Source organism: Electrophorus electricus, chromosome 13 (assembly GCF_013358815.1).
Source record: "Electrophorus electricus isolate fEleEle1 chromosome 13, fEleEle1.pri, whole genome shotgun sequence".
NCBI lineage: Eukaryota > Metazoa > Chordata > Actinopteri > Gymnotiformes > Gymnotidae > Electrophorus > Electrophorus electricus.
The window spans coordinates 11,233,245-11,256,243 of NC_049547.1; the positions used below are offsets into that span (position 1 = coordinate 11,233,245).

The 22,999-nt window shown below is 39.7% G+C and overlaps 3 protein-coding genes across 5 annotated transcripts; 1 reads left to right on the forward strand and 2 right to left on the reverse strand.

Annotated features, from left to right (window-relative positions):
* Positions 1-1,169: 1,169 nt before the first annotated feature.
* rp1l1a (rp1 like 1a) lies at positions 1,170-14,512 on the reverse strand. Its single transcript, XM_027002399.2, has 4 exons — positions 14,430-14,512; positions 8,829-9,467; positions 8,096-8,273; positions 1,170-7,766 (listed from the first exon to the last, which is right to left on the reverse strand). The coding sequence occupies exons 2-4, from the start codon at positions 9,450-9,452 to the stop codon at positions 1,771-1,773; spliced, it is 6,798 nt and encodes a 2,265-aa protein (XP_026858200.2). The 5' UTR covers positions 9,453-9,467; positions 14,430-14,512; the 3' UTR covers positions 1,170-1,770.
* Positions 14,513-14,729: 217 nt separating this feature from the next.
* c13h8orf74 (chromosome 13 C8orf74 homolog) lies at positions 14,730-16,324 on the forward strand. 2 transcript variants are annotated; one of them, XM_035533086.1, is made up of 3 exons: positions 14,730-14,873; positions 15,178-15,577; positions 16,256-16,324. In XM_035533086.1, the coding sequence occupies exons 1-2, from the start codon at positions 14,738-14,740 to the stop codon at positions 15,567-15,569; spliced, it is 528 nt and encodes a 175-aa protein (XP_035388979.1). In that variant the 5' UTR covers positions 14,730-14,737; the 3' UTR covers positions 15,570-15,577; positions 16,256-16,324. The 2 variants fall into 2 exon arrangements, with proteins under 2 accessions (XP_035388979.1, XP_026858272.2); XM_027002471.2 differs by lacking the exon at positions 16,256-16,324 and having other exon boundaries at positions 15,178-15,902.
* A 363-nt stretch (positions 16,325-16,687) lies between these two features.
* LOC113572694 (L-threonine 3-dehydrogenase, mitochondrial-like) lies at positions 16,688-21,872 on the reverse strand. 2 transcript variants are annotated; one of them, XM_027002470.2, is made up of 9 exons: positions 21,795-21,872; positions 20,627-20,813; positions 20,338-20,380; positions 20,013-20,083; positions 19,750-19,899; positions 19,490-19,662; positions 19,220-19,310; positions 18,843-19,112; positions 16,688-18,692 (listed from the first exon to the last, which is right to left on the reverse strand). In XM_027002470.2, the coding sequence occupies exons 2-9, from the start codon at positions 20,808-20,810 to the stop codon at positions 18,553-18,555; spliced, it is 1,122 nt and encodes a 373-aa protein (XP_026858271.2). In that variant the 5' UTR covers positions 20,811-20,813; positions 21,795-21,872; the 3' UTR covers positions 16,688-18,552. The 2 variants fall into 2 exon arrangements, with proteins under 2 accessions (XP_026858271.2, XP_035388978.1); XM_035533085.1 differs by having other exon boundaries at positions 21,716-21,832.
* Positions 21,873-22,999: the final 1,127 nt, after the last annotated feature.

A 22,999-nucleotide genomic window follows, 5' to 3' on the forward strand; every position in this document is an offset into this window, starting at 1 on the left:
GAGCTCTGTGTTTTGGCTGTTCATTGAATGTTTATTTCGTATAGTTATGTTGCTTTGTACTCCGTGCCTTTGTGTTTATCCTAGCTTTCGTATTTCTTAGCCCCGAGTTTTCCCTAGCGTCTTTTGTTATAGCCTGCTTCCCGTTTGCCTTCATGTGTTTTTCTTTGCTAATCATGTATTCACGTACTCTCTGTGTTGGTAATATGACCCTGGACCGTTATAACGACTCTGATTCTGGATTTTCCCTGAATAATCTCGCCCTTCTCCGCGCATGCATCCGCCTCCTTACCGCTCAATGTTACAGTAGGTTGTATGATTTATGGGGTGTTATGTAACTCAGCTGTTTACTTCAGCCTCCCTACGTTTTACGGGTCTTTGGCCAGTTAAATAATACTTGTCCCATACTGAGAGTCAGATTAGCCTTAATCCTTTCTTCTACTTGCATTGCAAAAATATCAGGATTAGCATAATGTAAATAGTACTGTTTCCATGTCTGGACACAAACACACAAAATACTATTACATACTACCTACTACTGCATGTCCTGATGCATATGGAGACACCAATAAAGAATGTGGTATCCACTTTGGTTTAATCAAATTAAATTGAAAGAGTAACAGTATTCTACAAATATTGGACAAGTGCTTTAAGTACCATGCATTAAAAGAGGGCTCAAATTGAAAAACAGAATACAAGAAAACCAGCTGGCAGCATTAGAAAATCTCATGGTTACAGCAATTAGTAAAGAACACAGCATGAAATAACATAAATGTTTGTTGTTTTACTCATACTTAGAGGTTCATATTCCTTTAGCAGCAGTTACAAATTTCACTCTTAGGCTCTGCACCTTCAGTTACTCTAACAATAGAAAAAACTAAAAGATTGGGTAGTAGCACGTTATCTATCTATCTATCTATCTATCTATCTATCTATCTATCTATCTAATTACAGAAATAACTTGAATTTTCTACAGATTGTACATGATTTAATGTTTGAGTTGGAAAGATCATGTAAATGATAGTAAATATTTTAACATATTTTGAACATCCTGGAATTAAAATGTCCATTATAATGGGGTCTGTGAAAGTATATATATATATATATATATATATATATATATATATATATATAGTATAATGTCCTGTTGTGTACTGTTTGAAAGATGTCAATATCAACCAAATTTATTTCTAATTTTATGTGATTTAAAAGATTCGTGTTATGTAGTTATTTATTTGTTTATTTATTAAACTGTTTTAATAAAAAGAGTTAACCATAGTCATCTATACAGTGTAAATATACACATAATTTTACCAATGTCTTTGTTTACTGAACCTTATTGGAGAGCTATTCCTCCTATTATGTGAAAATTGCCTTTCAAAGACCTCACTCCATATTTCCTCTTTATTGCCACACTAATCAGTCTCTTTTACAGAGAATTATTTTTAGAAGACCATTTCTGCTGCATAATTGGAGATTTCCATAAAATCTACAAATATCCTTTAGCTTTGCTTGTACTGTCAGATACCTTGGAATACTCCACTGATCATGGTTGGGATTCAACTGTTTGATGGGATTCCTCTGCCACCTCACATTCTTCTGCTTTATTTTCTCCTCATTCACCTTTACTTTTTTCTTCTCCACTTCTCCTCTTACCATTTTACCTTCTTCAGTTGTTTCTCCCTTGTCCGCTGGCTCGCCTCCCTCTACAATTCCAGTTTTTTTGTCAAGTGGATCCTGGTCCTTTGTGGCCTCTTCTTCTCCTGGTCTACCTCATTGTGTTACTGTTTCTGTTTGTTTGGCTTCTCTCTCTGCCACTTCATCAGCATCTGAAGCAGCCTCTTTGTTCTTTGATCCTTTCCCCTGGTCATTTGTGCCATTATCCACCTCAGCCTTTCCCTCTTCAGGTTTCCCTCTCCCTGTTTTAATTTCCACCTCCTCCCTTCCCTCCCCTCCTGCTTGCCCTGTGGAGTACTCCTCTCCATTCCCCTTCCCATCACCAAGGTGTTTTTCTTCTACTGCTTTTCCTTCATCATCATTTACCCCTACATCTGCACTCCAATTCTCAGAAGCCACAACTGCTTCCTCTTCTAAGTTTTCTTTGGTCTGAACAGCAGCAGCTTTCTCCTCCTTCTTGGCTTTACCCAAGTCATCTGACTGCCTTCTCATATCATGCTGTACTTCTGCCTCCTCATCAACCACTTCTAAATTCTTCTCTTGGACTTGGAAGCACATTACAGCCTTTTTTGGATATTTTTGCATTGAATCTGTAGGCCAACTAACAGAAAGGACTTTCTTGTTTTGCAGAATTTTTCTAAGATCAAAATCCATCATGACTGGAGCTATGCTTTGAGCTTCAGTTTGTTGGACCCCTCTAGATGCAGTCTTCTTTCTCATACATGTGTCACATGGACAGTACTCATCCTCGTTGCGCTGGTCCCTGAACTCAGTACCAGAGACAGAATTTATCTCCTCATTTCTTGACAAGGAAGGATTGATCGATTTGTTCCTCAGCACTTTAAGCCGTCTTCGCCGTTCGTCAGTCTCAGTAGTAAAGTCCCTATACAGACTACTTATTGGTGGTTTTGTTGTCCTGCCTGCTCGACTATGAATTTTCGGAAGCTCTCGATTTATACTAGACCGTATTCTTTTATGAACCTCTTCTTTTAGGTCCCCAATTATTGTATCTAGCATCCCACTGGCATTTAAATCCCACTTTACTTTGAACTCTTCCACTGCATTTTCATAGTGAGACATGAATTGCTTTTCTAGTTTCTTTAACAAGCGCAAAACCCAAACTAAGTCTGGATCTTGTGAAACTCTTTTTGTTAAAGCACCTCTCCGAATGAATGGGAATGTTCCTGAATTAGTATCTCCTGGTTGAGCTGTTCCTTTATCAACTGCTGTATTCAGGGTATTCCTGTAATTTCTGCAGCACTTCTTACAGAATGTTGTAGCCATTTCATTTCTTTCTTTCTGACTTTCTCTTTGAATCACCTCCTCTCCATGAAGGCCCTTATTGTCTTGCTGTTCCCCATCCATTTTTTCCTCTTCTGGACTGCTCTGCATTCTCCTAGCAATGTCTGGAGTTACAGGTTGTGAAGAGGCATATAAACCATCTGTGTTTCCTGGTCTAGTAGAGTCATGTACAACCTCCTTACCAACCGTGTTTTCATGAATCACCAGTGAAGGCTCCTGTTCAGCAATGGGTGTTATTCGACTTTGGACTGTATCTGATTTCTGAACCCCACTAAATACACCAACTCTTCCAGACCCTAAAAAGCCACTGCTTTCATCTATCCCTGATGAAGACCTTGGGTTATATTCATCATCTACTAAGCTATTATCTTTTATTCTACACTTGTCTTGCTCACTTTCAGAGGGTCCAAAAATCCATAGTGACTGGAAAATACTTAATATTTCATTATATTTGTCATCTTTGTAATTTTTTGAGTCAATTAACTGATGATTAATAAGGCAGTCTAGTAGTTCTTTGGCCGATGTGCTTAATTTTTTGCCATATGTGGGTGAAATTTCAGGCAGACTATTGCATCGGTCCAGTTTTGGACTTATCAGAACCTTCATGACCTGTACTGAGGATTGACAGCATTTAGGTAAAGTCGCTCTCTTGGTTAATTTTTCAGGAGCACTGGAATTAGTGTTGACTGCAACCATTTGAGATGTCTCATTACATGGCAGTGTTTCATCACGCATGACACTGATGTCCTGCTTGACAGTGACTTTCCGTGAAGGCCACCCTATTTCTTGAAATTCTTTCATTTTCATTACATTTTCAGATATTCCTCCTATTTCTTTTTGCAAACTCTTCTCTGCATTAACAGGTGCTGCTTTATTGTGCTGCACATTAAATTCAACCCCCATTTCAAACATAGGGTGATCAACTGGTATTTTTCTAAGCCAGTCATTTACAACCTCTACAGGAGATGCATTAGGTAAATCAGATGGCATCAGTTCTAAACCCTGATCCTTATTCTTGTTCTGTGATGAGAGGCTTTTTTCCCTCTTTTTATATGTGCTGCTCTTTTTGTATTTATGAACGTTCCTCACCTTTTCAAAGGTGCATTTTTTGCATGATCTATTTGATGCTCTGTTGTCTGGTATTGAATTGCAAGACTTCTCCCCTAACAGATCTGTTGCAGATGGAGTGTGAGATAAAACACTGTCACTTGAGGAACCAAGAGGTGTTGTTGGCATCATATTTCTGTTTGCTACTTTACTATTTTGTGATACATCAGTCATGGTCACTGCATTTGTCCTGGATGTTTGTCCTCCTTTCTTGTAAACTCTTTTGTCTCCTTTGGAGATTGCAAGAGACTGGAAACTGCGGCTGTCAATGTTACAAGCAGATTTTCTCTTGGATACATTTATTTCCAGGTAGGAACAGTTCTTGATTTTTTTAGCACATTGATCCTTAGACCTAGCCATGCTTGTGGCTGTAGCTTTTCCAGAGGCAGTTTTATTTTTATTACATTTTGAGAACCTTTCCAATATGGCTGAAGCTATATCTGTTTCACCCTTATCACCATTTTGGCTGCCAACAACCGCTTGAGTAGCATCTTTGCTGCCTTTTACAAATGAATTGTTTTCACTTGGCTTTGAGGCTCTGCAGGATGAGCTACTGCATGAAACATCCGACGAACCTGACCGACCAGACAGCATAGTATGTCTGCTATCATATAACTGGCAGCCTGCTGTGTTTTCTGCCTTTGATTTTGTTGATAGGACACTTCTGTTTTTAGCTGCTGAAGTAAGTGAAAAAGCATGTTTAGGATTCTTGCAGTGGTCTTGCAAAAAAGACTTTTTTAATTTCTCTGAGAGGGCACAGCTCATAGAGCTGGATGTTTTGGCCTTCTCTGAACTGCTGGGGGAATGATCTGATACAGCAGATTTAGGTATCAGTATCTCTGATAGACACTTTACCTCCTCTAAATTTTGTGACATGCTGCTAATGGACTCTTCACTTAGGTTTTCACATTTGCATACCTCATCAAGGCCAAGAGAGATAGATGCTGTGGATGTTAGTCTTAAGAGTTCACCTAACTTATCATGTAGGCATTGAGTTGGAGATTTTGCAGATTTGTACTCTAAGGGATCATTTTCCATTGTCTGGACACATCCATCACAGTTCTTAGACAGAGTGTCAGGAATGTTGTTGTTCAGTTTGTGAGATCTGTAAGATCTCTCAGGACAGGGTGTTTTGAGTACTCTTCCTTTAGACTCACATTCAGAAACTTGGGCAGCAACATTTTCTGTTTCACTTAATTCTCCTTGTGTTACATTGTGCTGTGTCCTGTTCTTCGACAATGTGTTTGATGTTCTGGATATTTTGGAGCTATCCAATAATACACTAGCTACTCCTTCCCGTTTGGTTACCACAGGCACTTTATTGTACGTCTTGTCTGGTGCCGTAGGTGATGGTTTGATAGCTTTCTGAGATTTGGCAGATTTGGAGGAGAAATTTGATTTGGTTGACATGGCACCATCCATTCTCAGCTCTTGAAAGATATTTGCACTTTGTGTATTATTAGCTGCAAAAACAGGTCTATGTGTTCTTTTTAATTCAACATCTTGAGATGTAATCATCTTAGTTGAAGTTTTGCTTAAATCTACTAAGTTATTACATTCTGTCTTTATTGTCCATTCAGTATTTGAATGGTGTGACTTGCATAATGATCTGGACCTAGCTGATCCATTTGATTTGTCTGACAACAAACTGACTGCTCTCTCATTTTGGATAACTTCATCAGGTTTTTGAATTACTTGTCTTGATGTTGATACTCCATCTGGTAAAATACACTTTGTGCTTGACTTTGCAGATGCGTTTGATGTCACTGACCTAGCACGTTTAGGTTTTTCTTCAACATTTGTCATGTCATCATTTTCAGAACACATGGATTCTGCCTCAGATGATCTGCCACTTGCGATCTGATTTGAGTTGTTGCATTGTTTTGACAAAACAGACAGTACACTTTCACCGTGACCCTGTATGCCTGGTGGCTTTGCAACATTATTTTGTGCACCATTCTCAGGTATATCTAAAACAAGAGAAGCTCTTTGTGGTACACAATGTGTATGGTTTACAAATGCTCCAGATCTGTGTGACTTAGGTGACCTGCCACCAAGTAACATAACCTCAACATCTTTAGTTTTCTGAGCCTGTGTGTGCTGAGCATGTTCAGGTAGTCTTGATTCAGCAGCATTTGCATTTTTACATCCACTGCAACATGGATATACAGTGGACTTTGTAGATTGTCCTGAGAAAACACCTGTGTTTGCTGACAGGGTACTCATGAATCTATTGTCACACTCTGTTTCCTCTGATTGTACCTCCTCAGCACCACATACATCTAATACTGCTGCCCTAGGGTAGTTTGTGCTAGTTCTAGGTTCATTACATACATTGTTGCCCCTACACATTACAACCTGAGCACTTTCTCGAAAACTAATGTGCATTCCAGATATCATTAACCTTGGCGATGTCGCTCCACAGTGACAAGACTGAGATTGTGAGGACACTTTGGAAACTGTACATCTGGCACTCTCTGTACTATAAGTGCCTGCACAATCCTTCCACTGGTGTGGCATTTCTCGTAATGGATGCACATTTCTGTACTTTTTGTGATTTGAGGTATGAACAGAGCAGCTTGAGGCATTGCTGGGTGGCCGGGGGGATAAACATACGTTTTCTGAAGCCTGACTGATTTTGTAGTGTACACACTGTCCAAGGTTCTCATTCTGAAGCCATTCACAGGTTCTCGATTCACTTGGTGTAAGGTTATCATCACACCTACCCTCTTTGAGTGACTCAAATACTTTGGATGAATTGCTGACTGCAGAATTGGGGTAATATTTTGTTACGTTTGTGAATTCAAAACTATCAGGATCATAGAATGAGTCATGAAAATCTGCAGTATTTGGTTCTCTGTCAGCATCACAGCGACATTTATATCCAACATCACTCTTATATGTGTCCTCAGTAGTTCTTTGACTTTTTAATTTTGTAGCAGCAGTTGATACCTCACTCCGGCTACAAGAGCGACTTACTGAACAATACTGAACACACCTTTCCCTTTCATCAACAGTCTGTTGAAAGCATGATGCATTATGTACAACATGCTGAATATACTCTTCGCTGGACCTGGAGAGTGTGTGTACACTATTCACCAATGCTTTTTTGTGCTTGATTTTGCAGGCTGAGCCACTACAGCTAGATGACTTCCCTCCTCCATTGTCCATGGGGCTTTTCCAAATATCATACTCCTGGCAGTGGTTGTTGCAGTTTTGACAGCAAGATTCATCTAGGTGCTTTTGATGGCGCTTTGGAATGAATTCCTCCTCACCATCATCAACCTCACATGCTGAGCTCGACTCTAGATCAGAGTATTCAAGTTTGTCTTGAAGATTATGAGGATCTCCCTCCTTCACAGGGCTAGTTTTATTCAGTGGTGCTGCTGATTTCTTGATTTTGGTGGACCAATGAAGGGTTTCGTCATTGACTAGCCGGAAGCGAACTTTCATTTCCACAGACAGGCTACCATCTTTGTTAACAAGTATTCCTTTTTCAGTATCATCATTCAGTATGCCTTCCTTTGTGTAGGGGCAAGTGCTGACACAAGCAGATTGCCCTGGGATTGCACATAATCCACTTTGGTAAGATTTTCCAGAGGAGAGTGAGAACCTTGTGGATTTATTACTAGAATCTGATCTTGGATGAATGATGCTTTTCTTGGTCTCAAGCCCAAAATTCACTGCAAATAGAGTATGATAAATCATAATAAGATAATAATATGTTTTTAACACACTCTGTACATGTCCATTTTCTTCTACCTGACATATTTTAAACAGCTACTTCTGATCTATATATTTGCTTATTCCACCATCAAGAAATTACTGAAACTAAAATATATTAAAATGTAAATCATAACTTATTTATAAACTATTTGTAATCACGATTGAAAGAGAAATCTGGGGTATTTGACTGGTATTTGTATTATTGTTAAAAACAATGTTTCCTCCAACATTCTCTTCAGGAATTCAGTGTAACATCATCACAATGAACCAAACAGTCAGGCTGTACCATTTCTCTTGCTCTTCTGGCCCTCACTACAGTCACTGAAGCGAGACTGTGTGCTCATCCCAGGCATTTTGTCCTTGGCAGGCATCTCCAGGGTCTCAGGCAGCAGAAAATTGAAGGACTCCTTGCCCACACACACCAGCACGCTGGGGCACCGCATCAGACTTTGAATACTGTCAATCTGTTGGGGCCAATTTATACAGTCAGAGAACAAGCTTTACAGTAATTTGACACAAATCTATTCAATTAATACACATTTTAAGCAATGAATCTGCTGTGTGCAATCTATTCTTTCTTTATACTTCTACATTCAGTGTGGTAAATGTAGGTGAATCCAACTATTGATATTTTCTAGTAATATCTTTAATGTTTAATCTGAGGGTGCATGAGGGGATAAAAACAAGGTCATTTGTTCATTTGTTTTCACAGGAAATGTGTTTGCATAGCTGATAAACATAACTTTAAAACAGTTTTTAAAAAGTCACAGTTGTGGTGTCAACCTGCATGAATAAAAATGCTGCTGATATTTAAATTAACTTCCGCTGAGTAATAAAACCTATCACAATATTGCAACCCACTTAACATATATATGACTGCTAGATCTTATTCTTACAAAAGATCACCAAAGTTATTGCTGTCTCTTTATTTGATAACACTGCTTTTATTAGTAACAATAAAATTATGTTCAAACAAGTTTACATAATGTTAATTCAGATTTGTCTGAAAGTGAAATGACCTTCCGTCCATCCAGCGTGTACAGCTTTCTGACTTGGCACTGCATGACCTTGGAAACATCGTCCATGAACATGCGGAGGCTTTGGGCCATCCTCCTGCTTAAGGTGATTGACCTTCTCATTGCAGGGTCCGTGTTCCTCACCAGTATGATCCTCTTTGGGTGCCAGTGGTACTGCAGTCCAGAATGTGCCACAGGGGGCTCCTCAGGTCGGGTGGGCTTCTTCCAGCTGTTGTGTGTATCGCTCTTGAGCCATATGGTGGGCCGTCTCCCAGCTGCCTCCACATTCACTGGCTTAACATAGCGGCGGTCAGAACAAATGTAACAGCCTCCATCCTTGAGCTGCTCCAAGCGTCGGATGGCATGGGTGCCTCTAGGTGTGGTGATGGTCCGCACACCAAATGGCAATGGTACCTTCTGTGAGAGGTCATCCAGCAAGGCATCGAAGCATTTAAAGTTGCGGGTGTGGATGGCCATCCTGACGCCATTAAACTGGGCATCCCCACTCCTGAAGAAGGTGATCCTCTTGACCGGACAGGAGGTGGTCACACCGGAGATGATTGATGCCGGGCATTGAGGGTCATTCCTAAAAAGTGAGCTTGTGCTGGAGGAGCCTGCTTCCTGCATGTTTCTCAGAACAGACTGTAAGGGAAGGAGATTTGGGCAATATCATTAACACCTCGTTGAGATTTTCTCTGCTGCATCTATCCATGCTGTAACCATATCCATTAATATGTAAGCCTGCAGGAGGGGAATATGTTTGAAATCTGAACTGCAGCAAAATGGAAATAAGTAGGTCAATGTTACATAAGGTTTTCGTGAACAAAAGGTCTACCATCTAAGGATCAAGCAGTAACTCTTTTTACTGTCATGGGTTGGGCAGCACCTGGCTAAAGGGACACGCCCCCTCACCCATACACACATCCCGCAGCAGTTCTCACTCCCTTCCCCACTTCCAGTCACCAGTTTACTGACTACAATGACATACACCTACTTGTTTCTCTGTTTAATCAACCACACCTCTTCAGTGCTTCACATTGCACCTGACAAGTCTTCCCAAAGCTGCAAGATTAATTTCTTCTTATTGTTTATAATTTGTCCTTCTTTTGTGTATTTTCTTTTAGCATTAATAAAGACCACATTGCACTTTGCTCCTCTTTATGATGTCACATATACAAACTGATGTAAATCCTATTTGCTTATTAGCATTTAATTGCCAACTTAACATTAGTTCAAGTTCAAGTTTGATTTGTCACATACAAGGTCATACACAGTACAACTTGCAGTGAAATGGTTGAAAGTGCTCTGTCCAAACTGAGAAAAAAGAAAACAGGGGTGCATGGAGAAATATATATTCTATTCTATATATGTACAAGAATAGAAGTTCAATTCCATTACATTTGGATTCTATAGCACTTTTAACAATATTGTCTCAAAGCATCTTTACAGGTGCCAGATCGAGACCTCTAATGACCTAGCCAAAAGCTAGAAAATACCTTAAGCTATGATGATTTACTTATTTGGGTTTTATTTCAAATTTTCAACGGCGACAGGTAAGGACCAATCAAACTGGCAAATAATCATATCTAGAAGAAATAAGGAAAAAACATGACCTGGTGAATTTACAAGGTGTTTATAATAAATATTTTATTAATAATAATATTTATATTATCGTGCTGTTGCATAATACATTACTCATTAAATTAACCAACTCAAATCAGTTAGTAAATTGATATTTTGTTTTAGGAAATATGCATCACCATCATCTCTATCCACCTCCTCGTTTAAGGAGAGAACTCCCTTCGCTAGGGCACATAGCCCCGGAAATCTTGCACTCGTACCAAAGCCTCGTAGAGGCAGGAAGGAGGCGATACCAGTGCCCACTCCAGAGACAGGCGAGGGACAGCAAAGGTTGCCGCCTCCCAAATTGGCGAGGGGCGATTCCCCGCAGGCGGGTTGGACTGCAGCCAAGCCAACAAATGGGGAACAGCCCAGGGCTCTCACCGGCTTCCCTGGACTCGCTAACTTGTTAAATAATGTTGTATCCGTCCCAGTCACTGTGTCTGTCCCTGTCACATTGTTTGTACCAGTCATTTTGTCCCCTTTGGTGTCTGTGCCTGTTTCTGTTGTCGTCTTGGTGCCTGTCCTTCCCCCTTCTGTCTTGCTCGCACTGGACCATGTTGGATCATTCGGTCCTTCTTCCTCGCCATATGGTGTTGGTCTCAGCTAAGCTGAGATAAGCTGGCATCCCGGGAGTCGCGCCGTTGGGGAGGGGCTCTGTCACGGTACGGCCCCTCCCCCCGAACGCCTCTGTGTGTGTGTGTGTGTGTGTGTGTGTGTATGTGTGCATGTGTTCGTTAAAGTGACCACACCCTCCTTGTGTCTCACACCTGCTCCTTATTGTGTCATTAGCATACATGTATTTAAGTCTATCGTTTACGCGTTTGTGTTGAGTGTTTGACCATGATGGTCTGCGTGCTACGTTTTTGTTGTGATATGTACAAATAAATATGTGATTGTTTAACATTACTCCTTCCAGCATCCTGCTTAGCCTCCTAACATCACACACACAAGTACAGTTCATAAAAACCCTGTCACAACATTAAATCAAAAACATCATCTACTGATATAGTGAAAAATTGCATGAAATTCTATTTGAACCTAAACAACATGAGCTTTATACTTTGTAATTTCATTAGAATTAAACCTATACAGGATAGCATCAATGAAATTAGTTGATTAATATTTAGAGTTTAAATTAAAAAACAAAAAGAAAGAAAGAAAGATTTAACTTTACAGGATGTGTTTGTAAATAATATTTAAGTATATATTGTAAGTATTATACTGCAATTGCTTGTACATGTAGGATTGTATAGCTTTTCACAATGTGTATGGGATGTACTACTATTAATCCTACCCTGCCAAGACTGGGTCTTATTATAGCAAAGTCTGAACATCCTCAGCACTCTTAAATAAAGTAATCCTCTGTTATCTTAGTGAAACGCTTTGCTTTCAAAAGGGATGCAGGTTACTGTTCTTTTAAATAAACTTCTGTTCATCATATGAACACTATTCATTATGATTATGTATCAACACTGTCAATAGCTACTGAATCAGTTTGTCATGGTTTTTAGTAATAAACTGAATAACCTGTATACATCATTTTGGTTTTTTTTGTCATAATTCACAAAACATAAATAAATGAAAAATTCAGATGAAAAGGGATAAGGATTGGTATTTGTGAAAGCTTCTAATGAGGTATTTATAAGTACATATACACTTACCCAAACACAAACATAAACCTTAATCTATGAAAAAAATGAACAAACATCCCCACTTACATAAGTTTCACAGGTAAAGCAAATTATTTATAAACTTAATCTGTTACAAAAGACTGCTCTCTTCCATTTTCTCTGCTGTTAGAAATTCAGTTGGTACTTGTGAGATTACTGGGATCAGTGTGCTACGAAGCTCTGTCCGACACACAAAAGCCTTTTTAAAGACCAGAAGCCGTTTGCTGAACAGCAACATGAATAGCAAAACAAGTTCTCAAGGGATATAACATCATAGAATACACTAAAATGAGCAGAGCAGGGCTAACTTCATTTCTTGGACTTAAAGACTACCAGTGACACAAATGATACCAATAATGCCAAGGTTCAGTGCTGTTCTATATGGACAGAAACTTTAAAGTCATACCCCACTTCATTGTCATTACACATGTGTGTACAACAATTTTTTCCCCCAGGTTACAATGATACCTGACACATTCAGCAATAATAGACAATAGAGGGGGATTACAACCAATAGAGCAAATAATGGTAATACTGAGAGAACCATTAAATGGTACATATGCAGTATTTAATAATGATACCTTCAACAGTGAAAATAGATGGAAGACAAATTACTTTCAGATAAAACAACATTTAGAATTCTAAGCAACATCACACCACATAATGAGACACCACCTACACAGTATGCTTTAGCAGTCTGACAACAACCTGATCAAGAAGTGTAAATCCTAATTAGATTACAGGATTTTAGAACAGCCCTATTGAGTTTGACATTGAAAGGCTTTACTTCAGTGTGACACTATCCACCAGGCTTGTGCCTGCTCCAGTGCACAAATGTTTCAAGATCAGTTTATTCCTGCACATTCCCAGTGCCCAATGTGAAAACTGTGTTTCTAATTATGACTTATTACTCTCTACATCTCCTCACTTGATAAGGCCCAGAGACGTTTTGGTCATCATCCAAATGATGGATGCAAATGCTCTCCATAGCCATATTGCTCCTCTCTATCTAATCTCCACAATGCATTGCACAGATATGAAGCTTACTCTGTGGCCAATGATTCATTGTTCTGTGTGCTGTTCTTAAAAAAAAAAAAAAAAAAACATTCAAACTTTTGGCACTGCCTATGTGGTCCAGCAGGCCATCTTAGCAGACTGAGAAACTCTGAAAATATCTTTCACATGAGCAGGTAAGGAGGAGCTCTGGGATGGTGTCACCTCCTACGTGGAGTGTCTCTCAGCACCCCCAGAGACCCGGGGGGGGGGGGCCATGGTTGCATTGTGCACCACACACTCTGTCACTATTCCTTTCATCATGCTAATTACCAATCCTTATCCCTTTTCTGCCATACAGACAGCAGGGGTGACTCTATGAAAGATGATTGTACTGTTTGACCATCTGAGCAAAAATATATTAACTTCTAGGTTCCCCAGAGCAAGGCTTGTTGTGGTTGTTTATTTCAAAAGCTCCTAAACGATGTATTTATTTACTTGAAAGTAATTTGAAGGGGTGGAAGTGTTCCGTTATTTTTAGGCCTCTGTAGCACGCCGGTGTTATCTGTCGTAAAACATAATCTAAAGCGATTTAACCGGTCAAGGAACTGTACATATGTCACATATAAGGCTTTACACGTGAAACTGCAACTAGTATATTAAATATCAATCATGTCTACATTCATTTATCTATCCATTTATCCACGACTAGGTAGCCGTTGGGTGCGTGTCCCCCTAGTAACGATTATTTCCCTAACAACAGCATGGTTCGTTCTCAAAGAAATGGGCTCTTTACAATGAACATGTTGCAGGAGATATTAGGGGCTTGAGGTAATTACATACAGTACGTTCTTAACTGGTGTTTCCCCCATATTAGTTTTCTGCAGTTCGTTTTACAAATAATAATTTATCCTCGTTTGCTTACAGCATACAAGGGAGGTGAGTTAGCTGGCTAGCAAACCTAGCTAGATAGTACGGTTAGCCCATTCAACAAGGAAAGGGCTAGGAAGGATTTGTAGAGCAAGACATCCGTTTTAGCTGATGTTTATCCGCTATAAACATGCTTGTCTCGATAAACCAATCTTGCGCAACACCAGTTTGATCATATGGCTAGTCTTTTGTTAGATAAGCCTATATTGATTGTTCGCGTAAATTATACTTAACACTACTTGCTACAGCCTTGTTGCAACTAATGCAACGACCCTGCAACAGGTTTCACACCATGTACTCTTTAGGCATTCACATCACATCATGTCATGTCCTACTGGAAACCGGGAAATCGTAGTAGGGATTCATCGTATTGTACAAATATTCTTACCTCTTTACACTGGTGCCGTTCAGCTGAACCTAGTAAACATGTCAACAGAAAATAGCCATCGGTTCCAGTTCATCGCTCTTCTAAGCAGGTATTCAACAGTGGGCTAGTTCCAAGAGCGTAGGCAGTGATATGAGTAAACTAAATCCGATAAGGTAGCCTATAATATGCACAGAACTCTTAAAGCGAACATATAAGCTGCGTTCCATTATTTTATTTTTGCGTTACATGTCATCATACGTTATTTGATTATAGAAAGACAATGGAATTTTGCGATTGAACAGTTGTTTTCAATGGAATGAAACTAACTGATGGGGCCGACAAAAGACTATTTGCACCAAGAGTTCGTCTATGAGAACGTAATGTATTCAGTGCAGCGTGGGTTTCCCTGGTCTGCAGTGGCACAAATAGCAAGTATGACTAAAGAGCTCCTCCATGATCTTAAAGGTAAGACACTGCGATTTAATACATTTACATTGATGACATTTAGCTGATAATACTTCCCAAATAGATTCACCAAATACTACATTTTAAACAGGAAAGTTAATCAAACTGTCAGTCTTTCAGCTTTCAATTCCACATGAAAGACATACCAATCCAATTCCTTTTTCAGCATGGAACAGAAATAAATGTAATTTAATAAGGCATGGTGTTAGTTTCTTTACAATTTGTTAGCCCTACAGTGTTTTTAGTGGAAAATGCAGAATATTGCAGTTACTTGTGTCTTTTGGGATCTGTGTATCTGTGCTAGGGCTGGAGAAATCTGAAGTCATTTCCCTGATCCAGAGACACTTGGTGCAGTGCCAGCTGCCACTCCCTCATGCTCAGCAGAAAGCCCTCCATGACTTCATCATGGAGACCTGTGTCTGTCACCATCGCCTTTACCAGGCTTTTTTAAATGGAGAGATAAACCTCAAACACACCCATTCCCACCTAGAGATCTGTGCTCCACCATGCCCGCTACCACTGTGTGAGGGAACCGATGTGGCCACAATGGAGAAGCAGCAGGTTTTAAGAGAACTGAAGGCAGCAGACGCTGAGAAAATGTCAGAAATCCACCGACTCAAAGAGCAGGCCAAGGAACAACTGACTGCTGAGCTACAAGCCAGTCTTGGAAAAAAAGTTCACTGTAAGACAGACTAAGCAAACAGGTAAATAAGCATGTACCTCTTCATGACTGTAAAGTACTACTGTAAAGGTGTGTAGGGAGAGACACATTGTGTTCAATGGTCAGCCAATAACATGCTATTCAGTGTAAGGTTAAATGCTGGTGAAAAATAGAATAGGACTGTGTTTTCTCAACTTAGGCTAGGCTAGGCAAGCCAAGTGTACCCACCAGGCATTTTTTTTGCTCTCAGTATCTCTGCACCAGGTATTCATTGTACTTGTTTGCTTCATCCACATGTATTGGGAGCTGGGCAAAATGCACACACTCTTTTGGGGACAAATGACTGGGCTGAGAAACACTGATCTCAGACATTAAAAATTCTTCTTTGTATAAGCCTGTATTAGTTATTTGTGATGCTTTAATTCGCAATGGAGCACTTCCTTCTTATTATCCATAAAAGCTAGGCTAAATCATATATTTATCATATAAATATTAAACTGTTACATTTGTTTATTAGTCTTAATGATGGCATGCTTTAAGTAGTTGGTAATAAATTGAATTATTTAGAATTCAGTATTGCCTTTCATCTACAATTCATCTGCCCAGGGGACTGGAATATTTATTTTAGAATGACTGCGAGATCAAATATTTTGCACTTCATCAAGGATGAGAAAGTGTTCTGTATCCTCTTCCTGACCTTTTCTGGGACTCTTCCCTTTAGGCAATGGAAAACATAGTACATGCCTTCTTGCAGGCACAAGGAGATGCAGTAAAGGATATTCTGATGCAGGAAATCAAAGCTATACAGGAGCTGCTGGACCTAAAATTGAGGCAAAGTTCACTTCTGGGACCAGTACACTCTTCAAATGTATTGTGGTTCTTTAAGAAGCTGTCTACATCGAATTCCTCAAAACCAAATTAGAAATGAGGTCAGCAAGGAGCATCGCAATATTTAGAGAACATTTTTGAAAATCATTGAATTTTGAATCCCACTTTCGCACTTGCTCAGCTACACTTGGATATTAAGCTTTCACTTAGCAATTGCTAAGTGAAAGCACTACATATATGAATAGGACCTGCTTGAAAAGCCCATATTAGACAAAGTATTAAAGCACTGAGGCACGAGTCTAAGAATCATTCCAGGATGTTGTAGTTACATAATATATAAGGCAAAATCTTTAATGACTAACAGAAATAAACAGAAAAGACATCATTCTGTTTTAGAAAAATATACTGTAAATCACATCTATAGACAAGGAGTGGTCCTTATCTAAAGTGTTTACCTGGGACAGAGTTGTGCAAAACTGTAAGCAAGTGCATTTGATAAAGCTAAAAGACATATAGTCTTTCAATAATGCATACATATGTTGTAATAAATAGCAAACAGGTAATAGCAAAATGTCACAAGTGTGCGTTAATAACAACTCCACAAAAACAATGCTTTTGTAAAACATTAACCTGAAAAAATATACCAAAATAACTGTACAAAGATGACACAAAAATATCAAGTAACTATAAAATGTCAAGTATTTAAGGATACCTTTTGTGGAAAGGGTGTGGTAAATATTAGGTCTACACTAACAAACCCATGCATATGACCTTATCTTTGTTAATTGAGAAAATGGAACATAAAACAAATAAAATAACACAAATCAATAACATCTTTCCTTTTCGACCTCAGCATTCAGACCAGGAATGGGTACCATTTAAAGGTTTCATATTTCAGTTTCTCAAGATTTATAAACTAAGGATTTCTTTACCACAGCCAGGAATTGTGCACGCTAATCTTGGCCGTAGAGCTGGCGTATTTTAAGAGTTATTTCTTTTCACACACACACCAACACATCAGTTTTTCAACTCATCAGGTAATAAACAAGCCCTTTGTGAGGTGTCAGCCAGGACAGGTCTAAATAGGTCTAAAAAGCTGTGGTGCAGCAGAATTCCTTCATAGAATACCTAAGAAACATTGGAATACACAGTCTCACAATCACTTGGGAATGACTGCAGGCTTATGTTGTTTATTGAGGTGGAATATCACTGGGGCACTCCTTCGCTGCACATCTCAGTACCACACAATATCCCAAAAGTCTAAAATGTACAGGTGTATGATTTTTTGCATTTTTGGCCTCAGGAACATCCTTCTTCTGTGTCTAGCAGTAATCTGTTAACATAGAGTCTCCACTTTTCTTGGTTCTGCTTTTCCATACTACACGTAATCATATTCAAGTATTTTAAAAAAACAAAACACGCAAACAAAAACCTATGGGTGATATTGAAATTCTGAAAACATTTGGATAGGGGGGATTGCATGCGACAAATCCAGTGTAATTATTGGCGTTTTCACATGGGCTGTTTCAGAGTTTCAAGGGGTCTTGGGCTGGTGATTTTCTTCTTTCTGATGTGAATGCATCAAGCAAACCCTGACTGCTCTATAAAGAAGGTGGATCTCCCAAGGTGGCATCAATAGGTTTCGTTTGTGGTTTGTATTTTGTTCCACTTGTTTTATGCATTGTCAAAACAAAGCAGTTCCAGTCTATTTTGTGTTATTTACGCTGAACCTCAAGGCTTAACAATGTTAAGATTGTAGCGACAGTCTTAACAGGTAAAACAAGTTCATGAAAAATGGCTGCATGCAGGACTTTGTGTGCATGTGGGGTTCTGTAACATGCTTGTCTCCTCAGTTTTCTTTGAACGGTCTTGTTATTTTTTCTGCTTTTTTCTCACCAACTAGCACTTGCATGAAAAATGGCCAACTTGAATACACTGTCCATAAATCAGTGTTACAAAGATGGGGCCTGAGTTTTAAAGGACCCTGAAACTACTGTGCTGGAATTCAGTACCCATCCCTACAGGCTTCACAAAACAGTATGATGAGCAGCTAACAGCTGTATGCTTTTCCTATGGTTGGATCTACCTGGTGCACTTTAGAGACAGGCTACTTTCCATAATGTCCAGTATACCTGAGAATACATATATTTTTAACCAATATGCAACTATGAAAAGGCTAGGTAAAAGCGTTCAGTTAGCATTTGCTGCTCTTGAGTCCAAGCTAATGAAGTTTAGCATTGCCTGGACAAGTTCTGGCAAGTTATATTCATGCTTCCAACCCCAGTCTTTCCTTGCATTGTTGTCTTCAAATTTCTTAGGCCAACTGTCAGCTAAGCAGAAGAAAATCAAAATTAGAATTAATCAGAATTAATTTACATAATCAAATGTGTTTTTTGTGATGAGTTTGTTACCTCATCTCTGTCCTATCTCTGGCATTAAATAAGCATGAGGACTGTCATCTGGCACCCTTAGGCTCTTACCGATGGCCTGTCTGACTGGGTCGATGTCATAAGTAATCTGCAGGTCAGGCATGTGTTTCTGCACCTCGCAGGCCAGCTCCTCGGGACTGAAGCTCATGGCATTGATGTTGTAGGTACGCATGGTTAGCATCTCAGCAGGGATGTCCATCACCTCCAGGGTGGCTCGCAGACAGTCATCAATGAACATCATGGGCAGGCGCGTGTCAGGTTTCAGGTTACACACAAACTTCCCAGTTTTCACGGCATCGTGAAACATCTGGACAGCATAGTCTGAGGAGAGCGAGTGATCACAGTGAAGGCAGGTCCGTAGCACACTAAAAAAATGCTAAAAAGCCCACAGCTGTACAGAGAGCAATAATCAAAACTGGAAAGGTAACCTGTGGTTCCTCCTCCAGGCTGTGAGTCTGCTGAAATGATGCCTGGATACCTGAGACAACGGAAGTCAAGGCCATATCTGTGGTGGTAATACTGCCAAAAAGAAAATAAAAATTTGCTAGGATTTGAACATGCACCTGGAGGTGCATATCAGTTTCAATCAGCATTTTGGACAACTTGCCTCAAAGCCTAAATGCTAGCCTTGAAATATTTAGTATAACTATGAAATATTTAGAATCCCAAAATAAAATGGTGGGTGAATAAGGGTGTACCTCTCCCATCAGCTCAGCATGAACCTTGGACACCCCGTAAATGGTTCGTGGGCGCTGAATGCACAGGTCCGGGGTGGAGTCACGCGGAGATGTGGGGCCAAAGGCACCAATGGTGCTGGGGATGAAGAGCCGGACACCATGTTCTGCCGCAACGTCCAAGACATTGTGCAGTCCTTACAAAGAGGAAGCCCAAGTAGAAGAGAAATAAGCCAATCTGTGTTCTCCTGACTTCTGCACTGAATTTTGTCATTGTCGCTTACCGGTGATGTTGACATCACGAGCAAGAGTCACGTTTGCTTCGCCAACTGCACTCAGGAGGGCGCTGTAGTGCACTATCCACGTTATACGATTGTTCACAACAATCTCACGTAAATTCTTGTAGTCCAGTACATCAGAATACATAAAGGGACCTAGAAATCCAGAATTACAGAATTAATTACATAATAACACCTGGATCCCTGTGTGGCAGTGTCAGTAGGGAATTAAAATATTATAAATAAAAACAAAAAAACTGTAAACTTACCACTGTGGTAAACATGATTTGGGGGCTTTCTGATATCAGAAAGAATTACATTGTTCTTTCCAAATCGCTTCCTGCAAAAAGAAAAAATCTTCAATGACACTATACTGTCATAGCAATACAAGCTGAAAAAAAGGGTTATTTGATAACTTTATCATAAAAAATATCGCGTATGTACAAATTTCACTTCTACTACTACACTTCTGCTACTACACTTCTGCTACATTAATGAAACTCATACACAACCTACAAAAATTGACTAAAAAGCATTTCAGCTTCTCAAAAATCTCACAAGAATGTGGCTGTGGTTTCTGAAAATCAGACCTACCGAAGGAGCTTGGCTAGGCCTACACCCAGCTGTCCCAGTCCCCCTAAAACAAACAGATAAACCATCATCAGTGACATCAGACAGCTGTTGCCAAGAAAACTAATTTCACTTTGGTTCTGAGAATGCATTCATTGAGGTAATTCAACCTGTAGTATACATGTTTATCACAAGACATTAGAAAGATGCTCTATATGGATATCTGCACACAACTGACTGTGATATGACGGTTTTCAAATTACAACACATAAATGAATTAACAAAAGCAGACATAACAATAATGGTTTCGCACCAGTGATGAGAACCTTGGGATGGTCAGCCTCAGAGAAGGACACTGAGTGAAAGCTGGCATCAGACATGACCTGACGTGGTGAGATACTTATGCTCCGTGCAGACGCAGAGAAAGGTTCACAGCCACACCCTGTAGTCAGGAGGACCTGTCCTGTGGCCTTAGTCACAGCTCTGACAAAGGGCATTTCCTGCAATATCAACACAGGGATGTGAAAAGTAACTTAGTAAAATGCCATTGTGTTAATATGGTACAAAGATTAGAGTCTGCTCCTTCTTAGTGATGACAAGCCAGAGACAAATTTGCAAATGTGTTGGTTCAGGATCTATGGTGTGTACTGTACTGTCACCTTGCGGTCTTAACATTATCATCTAAAAATAGCCAGGTTGACGAAAGCTTCTCACGAAAGGGCAAATGAACCTAGTTAGGCAACTCGTTGGGAGGAAGTGTGGGATTCTCACATTTGTGGCATTAAATTGAAGAGCGCGTTAACTTGGCTAGCTAAATGATTCATTGAAAACATGGTGCTTGTTGGTTTTATTGCTAGTTAGGGAGACAATTTAGGTCACTTAGCCAACGCTAGCTAGCTACCGATGTCCTTGGCAGTCGTCTAAATTACCTTAGCAGTAAATCTGATTAAAAGCCCTTGTAGTTCAGCTATAGCTTTTTAATACTAATAGGATATAAAGAATGTTTCTGAGGCGCCTCTAACCACGAGGTTAGCCCAAGATTATGGCCAGTATGTTGAATTCCTTGGTCAACATATCCAGACAACCTAGCTAACCTATCTGGTTCACCTGCAAGCTATCCTAACTTAGCTAATTAGCTAGCTAGGATAGCCAGTTCGAAGCAGAATGAAGTCCAGAACTGCAATCAAGACATAAGCCAGGAGACGGCTGTCCCGATAGCCAGCTGTCAAAGCTGTCATTGTCAATGGCAGGACACATCCCCTTTTTGCTGACTGATAAAGCTAACGTTCGTAAATTAGTCAAGGTAGGTTAATTACCTACCTTCAACACTCTAAAATACTAAGAGCATTGCTCTTTTCGCATGCAAATTCCCCACGAAGCATGCAACATTGCTAGCACGCACCGTTGTTTTTTTTTCCAGAGATGTTCTTCGGGTTCAAGGATAAGGTATCCAGAAATGTTTCAAATTAGAAGATACCTACGATATTGAGATCTGAAGATATTGAGACTAATCCAACGCTCCATCAGTAGCTATTGCATCAGATTCAGTCCTGACTCTTGTAGCATGGTCTGAGAAGCAGCCGGTGTGCGCTCCTATTGGACGACAGGCGCGTCTCTCCAACGCCTGGAGAAAACCTCCATTCATTGTCTTTATGTTTTGAAAAGCGACGTGCGCGTCGCTGTCACGGTATGCACAGCGTAGACAACAAATATGCTATTATTTAGTGAACACGTATGGAAAAATAACAGTTTTTTGTTTTCAGTTGTTTTCTTCCGATATAATTTAAATGCAGACACATAATACAGGCTAGTGCTGAATTGTGTGATTTAGTTATCTCAGTGAGTCAGTGATAAAAACAAAAATGTAAAACTATTATTTCCATGTGGTAAAGATTGCTTAGTTTTTCTCTTTATTTTTTCATTTGATCTCCACTGGCAGCTGTACTGTACTTGAATTTTTCATTTGGGTGTGTTCATTACAGACAAAGTGCCATCAGACTCACTTAGGATTAAACGATTAAATCTCCCGAATTGACCCTCTCAGTAAATATAAACTACAAAAGGTATTACTACACCCAAGTTTTGAGACTGACACAAATGTTGGTTTTCACAAAGTTTACTGCCTCAGTTTTTTGTCAGATGTTTATATGGTATAGTGAAATACAATTATAACCATTTCATAAGTGTTTTATTGATAAAAACATCCAGTTTAAGCAAAGATTTAATATTTACAGTGTTGACCCTTCTTTTTTAAGATGGCAACCCATTCTTGTCTGATCAGTGCTTGGAGTTGACTACAGTTTCTGTGTTTTTGTCTGTCCACCCTCTTTTTGAGGACTGCCGACAGTTTCTCAATGGGATTGAGATCTGGGGAGTTTCCTGGCCATGGACCCAAAATTTCAATGTTTTGTTCACAGAGACACTTGGTTATCATTTTTCCTTGTGACATGGTGCTCCATCATACTGGAAAAAACGTATTGTTCATCACCAAATTGCTCCTGGATCAATGGGAGAAGTTGCTATTGGAGGATGTTTTGACACCATTCCATATTCATGGCAGTGTTCTTAGACAAAAGTTTGCACAAACCCACTCCCTTGGATGAAAGCTTGTTCAGGAATGGCAGAAGGCAGGTGTGAGGGCATCTGCACACACAGTGAGTTAAAGGCTTTTGGAGGATGGCTTGGT